Raw genomic sequence first — 9,666 nt, forward strand, 5'->3', positions numbered from 1 at the left:
GTGGCATTACATTCCTCTGAAATGTGATAAGTTTTTCAGTAATGTTAGTCCTATCTGTTGGATCACAAAGATGCTGTTTTGGATAGAAATTTGTACAACCATTTCAGAAATATATGACATTACTCTTCCACCATTGACCCAAATATCTTGTTTGGGGTTAGTGATTGAAGTTAAAAGTACATATTCTTTGCAACAGTTGTGTAGATTACTTTGGGTCCAACTAATTGGAAACAAGAAGAACCCCCAACCATTTCCTACTGGATTAGCATGGGAGATCAGCTGTATAGATTTGAATATCTCAATAGCAGTTGCATACCACCAGAATTTTTTGCACATTTTGGAACCATGAAGAAAGTTTAGAAACTTCACTGCTCTATGAATTTTAGAATCCTTCCTTTGACTCTCATCTTCTGCAATAATTGCACTGTGAAACCAAGATAGATATGTGGACAACCCATTTACCTCCCCCTAACGTCTACTTCTTCCTTCACTTATGTACTTGTGCATTTCTCCACTTGAAATACAAATAAAAGAAATGTGTGCTTCGTATTTTACATGAGATATAGGATGGTTTGACTGATCTTTATGGATTCTCTATTGTGGATGCATGGATGGCCTCATGGATGTATATGGATGTTTTAGAAAAATTAAGAGTGCAAGATCATACCCTGAATGGTTTACTCACATCCCCCCAAAACATAATGCAGTGTGTTGCTTTACTCTTTAATGGCTTCATCTAGCTTTAAATGTACAGTTATATTAGAGATTGGCTTTACTATATTGATACTACTGAGACTATCTGCTTTACTTATATATTGTGGGGGGTTAAGCTCGGGATCGCCTTTGCTGGGGTCAAAGGACACTTGTCTGTTTCATACAATTCCGACCAGCCACCAAGGTATACGTTTTCAGCTGGCCTGGAGCCAGGTTTATTGAGCAGGTTGCATAAATAAAATAGAACAACAAAAGAAAATCTTGCCTGTCCAGCACTTACTAAACATTAAAGGTTCCTATCTATCCGCTGGAGGGCTTCTCCCGGCCAGCTCACAAAACAAGGCTTCAGCAACCTAGTACTCACGGTTTGCTCACTCACACAGACATGCTTTCTGTGTCCCCAGGCAGAAATAGACTGACTGACCTCCTGCTCTGTTATATCCCCACCCTCAGTGCTGCTTCATTAATTACCTCACAGGTGAGAGTCTTTCATCTGCTACTTCACATAGGAGAGGAATCTTGGGGAAATATACCTCCCTTCCACTACCAACTGCTCAGGCAAGTGGGTCTGAGCAACTGAAACCAGCAGACAATGCACACGTGACAACGCATCCGCATTTCCTTGCCACTTTCCTGGCCTGTGCTCCACTGTAAAACTGTAGGCCTGCAGGGCCAAAAACCATCTTGTCACTCTGTTATTTTTCTCTCTGTTCAGGTTCATTCACTTCAGAGGGGCATGATCAGTGACCAAGCGAAACTTCCGACCCAGCAAGTAGTATTTGAGTGATTCTAAGGCCCACTTGATGGCCAAACACTTCTTCTCTACAACTGCATAGTTCTTCTCATGCTTACTTAGTTTGCTACTCAAGTAAAGCACCGGATGCTCCTCTCCATTAACAGTCTGTGACAACACTGCCCCTATTCCTCAGCTGGAAGCATCTGTCTGTACCACAAACTCATTTCTTAAGTCAGAGGTCATCAATACTGGTTGGGAACAAAGAGCCTGTTTTAGAGTCTGAAACGCTTCCTCTGCCTCATAATTCCATTTTACCATCAACGACCCGCTTCCCTTGGTGAGATCGGTTAAGGGAACTGCTATAGCTGCAAAATTGGATATGAACCACCTATAATAGCCAGTAATCCCCAGAAATGCCTTCACTTGCTTTTTATTTACAGGCCGGGGCCAGTAGTGTATAGCTTCAATCTTGTCAACTTGGGGCTTGACTACACCTCTCCCAATAATGTAACCCAAGTACTTGACTTCTTCTAGGCCAATGCTACATTTCTTGGGGTTTGCAGTCAACCCTGCTCTCCTCAAATCATCAATCATTGCCTATACTTTGAGTAGCTGTGTTTCCCGGTCTGCACTGTGTATCACTATATCATCAAGATAAGCAGACGCGTACTGTCTATGTGGTCTCAACACTCTGTCCATTAGCCGCTAAAATGTTGCAGGAGCCCCATGTAGTCCAAAAGGCATAGTTACATATTGGAATAGGCCATCAGGTGTGGAAAAATGCTGTCTTCTCTTTGGCAGCGTCAGTCAGGGGTATTTGCCAATAACCCTTTGTCAGGACTAAGGTCGTAATGTAACGGGCTGTACCAAGTCGGTCTATAAGTTTGTCTACTCATAGCATAGGGTATGCATCGAATTTAGACACAGTATTTAACCTCCTAAAATCATTACAGAACCTTATGGTATTATCAGGCTTTGGAATTAACACAATCGGGCTTGACCATTCACTATAAGACTCCTCAATTACTCCCAACTCCAGCATATCTTTTACTTCTTTTGAGACTGCTTCTCGTCTGGCCTCAGGAATCCTATAAGGTTTTACATGGACCTTAACCCCAGGTTCAGTTATGATGTCATGTTTTATGAGTGATGTCTGCCCCGGCTTTTCTGAAAAGAATTCTCTGTTCTGAGCGACCAACTGTCTAGCTTCTTTCTTTTGGACATCGGACAGAGTTTCGGCTATTCTGACAGCAGGTATTGCTGCCCTATTATTGATGGGTGGAGCAAGTGCTTCTGCCAGGACTGGCCGGTCCTTCCAAGGTTTTAACAGATTTATATGGTAAATCTGTTCTGGCTTCCTTTTACCTGGTTGGTATACTTTATAGTTCACCTCACCTACTCTTTCAATAATTTCAAACAGACCTTGCCATTTAGCCAAGAATTTACTCTCTACGGTGGGGACGAGAACTTGGCCCCTCTATCATAAATCATTTTCTGTACTCCTTGAGCCCATTCCATATGTTCCTTAACAATTGGTATGACTGATGAAATCCTGTCCTGCATCTGGGACACATGCTCTATTACACTTTTGTACGGTGTGACCTGTCCTTCCCACGTTTCTTTACCACATCTAATAAACCACGTAGATGTCTACCATATACAAGCTCAAAAGGTGAAAACCCTGTGGATGACTGCGAACAGTAGATATGGGAGCAACAAAGTCCCAATTTTTGCCATATTTATCTACCACATTTTTCAGCATTTGTTTCAGGGTTTTATTAAATCTTTCCACCAATCCGTCAGTTTGGGGGTGATAGACTGACATACGTAGCTGGGTAACGTTAAAAAGCCTGCAAAGTTCCTTCATGACATTAGACATAAAGGGTGTCCCTTGGTCTGTGAGTATTTCTTTTGGAATACCAACCCGACTAAACACCTGGACCAGTTCTTTTGCGATGGTCTTTGATGAGGTATTGCGCAAAGGTATGGCCTCGGGGTAACGGGTAGCATAATCCATTATGACTAAGATGTACTGGTGACCTCGAGCTGAATTTATTAGGGGACCCACCAAATCCATCCCAATGCGCTCAAAAGGTATTTAAATAATCAGCAGGGGCACCAAAGGGCTGTGGAAATGGGGCATAGGGGCTGTAATCTGACACTGAGGGCAGGATTCACAATATGCTTTAATGTATCCCAGGCCAGAAAAACCTCTCTAAAATCCTTTCAGTAGTTTTCTGTATCCCCAAATGGCCACCCATAATGTGTCCATGTGCCAGATCTAGAACAGTTCTCCGGTAGGGCTTTAGGACCACTAATTGCTGTACCACCTCCTCTCCGTTCTTGTCTATCTGATACAACAATTCGTTCTCTAGAGCCATGTAGGGAAAAGCCAGCCTAGCACCAGACTCCACAGGATTCATTTGCTCACTTTGAAAGTCGTCTTTCCTAACGTTTAGGTCAGGCATACCCTGAAGTGTTATCAGTCTCAGTCGCTGATGTGGACTTATCTAGGTCCCCTGCCATAACAGAGAATGGAAAAGGGGTGGAGCTATCTGCCGATACCTCAACTACATCCCCTAGTGGGGAATCCTCTTATAGTTCTGGGCCTATATCAGATGCTGTCAATATCTGCAGTGTACTTCTTTTTGTTTCCAACTTGGATTCCCATAATTTCCAAAAATGTGGAAAATCTCTCTCAAAAATAACCTCATGCAGTAGTGCTGGGACTACTCCAACTTTATGACACACAGACCCATGGGGGGTGGTAATATAAGCATAAGTAGTCTGGTATTCACATGTATCCCCATGCACACAAGTCACAGTGAACGTTTCTGATTGACTGTTAGAGGGGGCTATAAGGCCTGCTTTCACCAGAGTTACTACACTCCCTGAGTCTAGCAGCGCAGTCACACTCTTATTATCCACTTTTAATTCACACAAATGTTTTTCCGCACTGTCTGAACCTGCCGCAGTACACACCACTTGCGCAAACATAGACATGTGTTTTTTCATAAAGGCAACATCACATTGCATAGGTTTAGTAGTCATAGGACAGTTCACTGCAATTACATCGACAACATCTTATAAGACCTTTGTTTAGTCCAACATTATACCCCTTGGGCTTTCCGAGCCCACAGTCTCATTATCTTCTTCACTTAAAGTCTTTACATTTCTCCCAGCTTCATTAATGAAGTGGGAGGAGCATGACTGAGCGAGTGACGCTACGCTGCCGGCCTGCCCGCTGCTGTGAGAGTGAATACTACTACAGACGATTACGGTAATTTAACAACGCAGAGCCACTGGTTGAGGATTACATGAATAGACTTTACATATGAAGGTTGCTATGAGCGGGGGGCCCGGTGTAATGGAGTACAGTGACTGCATCGGGCCCCGCCGCGAGTGCAACAGCAGTTGCCAGCCTCCAGCCCCTCCTCCCACCCCACGTAAAAATTGCACCATTCGCTTTATAAGATGCACTGCTATTCCCCCCTCCCACTTTTGGGGGGAAAAAGTGCGTCTTATAAAGCGAAAAATACGGTAGGTGTCCGACAAATGTTCATTTAGCTATTTCTCCCACATTCACACTCAGCCTATCATGTGTTTGGTCTTAATGGGTACAGTGGAGTAAGATACTGTCAAACACCGTTTAGAACAAAACGAATTGATGATGTAATCCAATTGTTGAAATTGGTGGGTTAAGTTGATATCCATCTAATGTGTATGGCCAACTTAAAGGAGCTAAATTAAAAGTTTCCCATCACCAGGAAATGTACTACAATAATAAAGGAAGTCGCACTCACCACTTTTCTCCCTGTGGCTTCCAGGGTTGTGCTCCAATCCTGTAGCACTAGCATTATCTTCCTAGATGGAGCAGTGATGTCCCCTACACACCAGGTCACTGTGAAGCCAATTACTGGCCTCGGTAGTATATGAAACTTCACTGCTGAGGCCACTGATTGGCTGCAGTGGTGACATGATGTGCAAATGACCTCACTGTTGCAGCCAGGAAAACAAATGCCGCTGAGGAGGACCAGAGAACAGAATATGAATTCCTTTATCATTTTTGTACATTTATTGCTAAAGGGGAACTTTTAAATAAAAAACCCTTTAAGAATGTAGGCGACATGCATATGGCCACTTTCACACAGTAGTATTTTGGTCAGTATTTTACACTGGTTTTTGTAAGTAAGAATCAAAAGTGGTACCTACAGAGAGAGAGACTATAAAGGCAAAAATGTGTACTTCTTCCATGTTCTGGAACCGTTCGTAGTTTTAACTTGCAGACCAGAATGCTTCCATGTAAAAGTAGCCCTAGTGGAAACATGAAATACTGTAATAGAAAGAAAGATTAATTAAAAAAAAAACTCATTCAGTGACATACCTCCAATAGAGGCAGACAATTCAGCTGTTATGGGGCCATAGGGCCCACAGTGAACCAAAGCCCCCCCCCCCCCCTTCCCCCCTAATTACACTCATTACTGTCCAGCTCTAGTATAGTGTTCCATCATCAATGGAGAAAGCTAAAGAGCTTATAATGATGTCATCACAGGTCCTGTACATCTAGTAATAGAACTGCACAGAGCATCATCACAAGGTTCTTCAACCACCTACAGCATGGAGAAGAACTGCAGGATGAACTCTCCACTGATACTAGAAAGAAGTGGTAAGAGGAGGTCCTCCTTCTTTCTCTTAATTTTCACCCCCAATTCCCTATTTTTACTCATATCTCATATATATATATATATATATATATATATATATATATATACTAGAAGAAGGACCTGGCTTTGCACCGGTATATTTAATCTATTTTGTTTAATGTTTGTATATGTTGTTAAAAGATATCGACAGTATCTACTATAACAGTGACATTTACAGTACCCCGCCCCTTTAATAGTGGCTTCAACAGCGGCCTGCCTCCTTAACAGTAACATCCACAGCGCCCTTCCCTTTAACAGTGACCTCCACAGCGGTGGCCCCTTTATTAGTGACCTCCACAGTACCCTGTCTCGTTAACAGTGATTTGCACAATAACCCACCCCCTTAACAGTAACCTCCGCAGAACTCTGTTCCCTTAAACTGTGACCTCCACAATACCCCGCCCCCCTTAACAGTGACCACTACAGCACCCCACTCCTTAACACTGACCTCCATACGTCCCGTTAACTGTGACCTCCACTGTTCCCTGACCCCCTTAACAGAGACCTCCACAGTGCCTGCCCCTTTAACTGTGATCTCCACAGCATCGTGCCCCCTTAACAGTGACCTCCAAAGCAGCCCAGCCCTTTAACAGTGACCTCTACAGAGGCCGCCCCTTTATTAGTTACCTCCACAGTACCCCATCTCCTTAACAGTGATTTCCACAACACCCTGTCCCCTTAACAGTGGCCTCTACAGCAATCTGCCCCTTAACACTGACCTCCATAGTGGACCATCCCCTTAACTGTGACCTCCACAGCAGCCTGCCCCTAGGGTGGACAGAGGTCCAGTTTTAGGCCGGGCAGTCCGGCTTTCAGATTCCCTGTTCGGGGCAGGGCCTGGACGGACACAGGGATGTCCTTTTCAACAGCTCACTCTCAGACAGCAGAACTGTTGAGCTGCAGGTTAAAAGTCAACCTCCCTCCCACCCCTGCAGCTGACAGAAGTTGATTTTTACCTTCAATTTTCCAATCCCCGTTGGCTGCGGAGTGGGAGGGGGCGTGGTCTAGCAGGACCTGGAGATGGTTTTTTTTGGTCCGTCTTTTGAGGATGGCCTGAATGGCCACCCTACCTGCCCCTTAACTGTGTCCGCCACAGCACTCCGCTCCCTTAACAGTGTCATCCACAGTGCCCTGCCCCTTTAAAGCTGACCTACAGCAGTGAAGAAAAATGGTTCGGTTGTTTTGGAAACCTGGTGTAAAACTGTATGTATGTGGAGACTAAGGGCATTCGAGCTTCTATTGGCTGATAAGGGTCATGTGATCAGGCTTCTATTGGCTAATGCATTTTTGGGGAATATCTCAGGAACGGTACGTGCTAGAGAGCTGAGACCCGGTCTAAAAGCTTCCCGGACACCCGATGTACCTGTGTGCCAAATTTCATGATTGTAAATGTGACTGTGCGGATTCCTTTAACGGACATACACATGTACACTCAGCTTTATATTATATATATATATATATATATATATATATATATATATTGTATATATAGTACTGCAGACAGTTACAACCACTATTACCTCATGTACCTTGTCACAATCCCTACTCTCGGGTCACGTCACTGGGGTGAATTATACTAGTGAGCTCATCAAGTTACCACAGAAATTCCCACCCACCTATTCTAGATGACGGAATTATGCTAACTTACTCCCCTAGATTCTAACACATCAATATTTTCTATCACAATAGCTGCCACCACCTATACTTTAAGGCAATAGGGACCTATACTCAGATATTCTCTCAACCCAAATTTAAAACACAAGTAATCTATATGGGACCTAAAATCCTCTGAAACACTACTGGTAACGATATTCCCTCCGAAAGAGCAAGTTCTATAAGACCACAAGGAAGGGACTTATCAATTTTTTAATTTAATACACAATAGTGCAGTGCAATACAAAAAGAAAGTGTCAGATAAAAGATAAAAATATACATACAATAACAATGCAGTAAAACAGATAAAATAAAAGTGATAAAATACAGAATATTGGCTTACTGAGATGCAGCAGTTATATTCCGAATGTGGGGACATCTGAAGATATGGGCAGTCACTCCAAACGATGTGGATCCCCAAAATGGCTGACAATTACCTGTTCCCAAACACCCATTTTTATCCCCCCTCAGCCGAAGGGTGGGCTGTGAGGGAACCTCCCTCCTTTCGGTCCGGCCTTCTGGGATGTCTGATATTATTCAGGTTTTTGCCCCACCTTCCCACAAGGCTGACCGATGTCGCAATATGAATCACAGTGATTCCTCGCCGTATGACAGGGACTGCGGGTACAGGTAAGATCCCATAATCTGAGTCCCCTCGTCCTGGTCATACAGACACCAAATATGATCGAGTTATGATTTCCAGAAGGCCAGATCCTGAATACCGAGAAATGCCTCATGTTCAGTATGGCGTGTATAGACTCTCCCCGAAGCCCATGTCATGCTGAACACAATTATTTGGGTTCTTCTGAGGATGTGGGTATTATGAGGTCAGAGTTATGGCTTCTGAAATTATTTCATTCATCTATTGAATGGGTTAGACCACCCGCTGGTCTAGCAGACAACATGTCGGGGGTTGCTCCGCATTTTAAATATCTTCCTTCCAGGTCTTCATTAGTGTGCCCAAATGGCTTGTAATTAGCAGGCCAGTGTTAAATAGAGCTTCCTTTGAGAAGGTGGAGTGTCTCACCTAGTTTTCAGACTGGCTAGCCACCTGGAGGTACAATTTGCATTTACTTAATAGATCAACAGCCACTGCTATACAATCAGCTATTGATAATACGTTTAGGAATATGAAATCTATCTATCTATCTATCTATTACCTCAAATTTTGTTACACCTCCCCCTTCAAGACATGGCATGGGATCATTGATTTAGCAATCAATATCACAAGCCATGCTCAGCCGCCTCTCCCTGATGCAATAACCTATCTGCGTCACCATGCTCACTGCCCTTTTTGTGCTGGATAGTAAAGTCATAGTGTGGCAAGACCAGACTCCATCTTAGCAGTTTTCTGTTGTCACCTGCTACCCGATGTAACCAACTGAGTGGGTTGTGATGGGTAACCACGGTAAACTTCCGCCCATAAAGGTATGGCTGCAATTTCTGTAAAGCCCATACAATGGCCAGACATTCTTTCTCTATAGTGGCATAGGCCACTTCCCTTGGTAGGAGCTTTCTGCTCAAATACATTATGGGGTGCTCATCCCCTTCAGGATTCACTTGGCTGAGCACTACGCCTAGGCCATAGGCACTAGCATCAGTCTGAACCACAAACTTGCTGGTAAAATCTGGGCTTTGCAAGACTGGAATGCTAGCAAGAGCAGATTTCAACGCTGACAGAGACCTCTCGCAGTCTGCAGTCCAGTTTACTATTTGTGGTAGCTTCTTCTTTGTGAGGTCTGTCAAAGGTTTTGCTAGGGTTCTATAGTTGGGGACAAATTTCCTATAGTACCCAGCTGTCCCTAAGAAGGACATAACCTGCTTTTTAGTAATAAATATAGGTAGAAGCAGCACCACACA

At 43.7% G+C, this 9,666-nt stretch overlaps 1 protein-coding gene across 1 annotated transcript; it reads right to left on the reverse strand.

Moving 5' to 3' along the window:
- Positions 1–1,639: 1,639 nt before the first annotated feature.
- Positions 1,640–2,044, reverse strand: LOC120993854 (uncharacterized mitochondrial protein AtMg00860-like). Its single transcript, XM_040422329.1, has one exon. It carries the CDS (start codon positions 2,042–2,044, stop codon positions 1,640–1,642), a length of 405 nt encoding a protein of 134 aa, XP_040278263.1.
- Between the last annotated feature and the right edge of the window lie 7,622 nt (positions 2,045–9,666).

Source organism: Bufo bufo, chromosome 3, assembly GCF_905171765.1.
Source record: "Bufo bufo chromosome 3, aBufBuf1.1, whole genome shotgun sequence".
Classification (NCBI taxonomy): domain Eukaryota; kingdom Metazoa; phylum Chordata; class Amphibia; order Anura; family Bufonidae; genus Bufo; species Bufo bufo.

What these genes read in the sequence shown, in the direction of transcription:
- LOC120993854 (XM_040422329.1), bottom strand. Translation starts at nt 2,044, where the DNA reads ATGATTGATGATTTGAGGAGAGCAGGGTTGACTGCAAACCCCAAGAAA.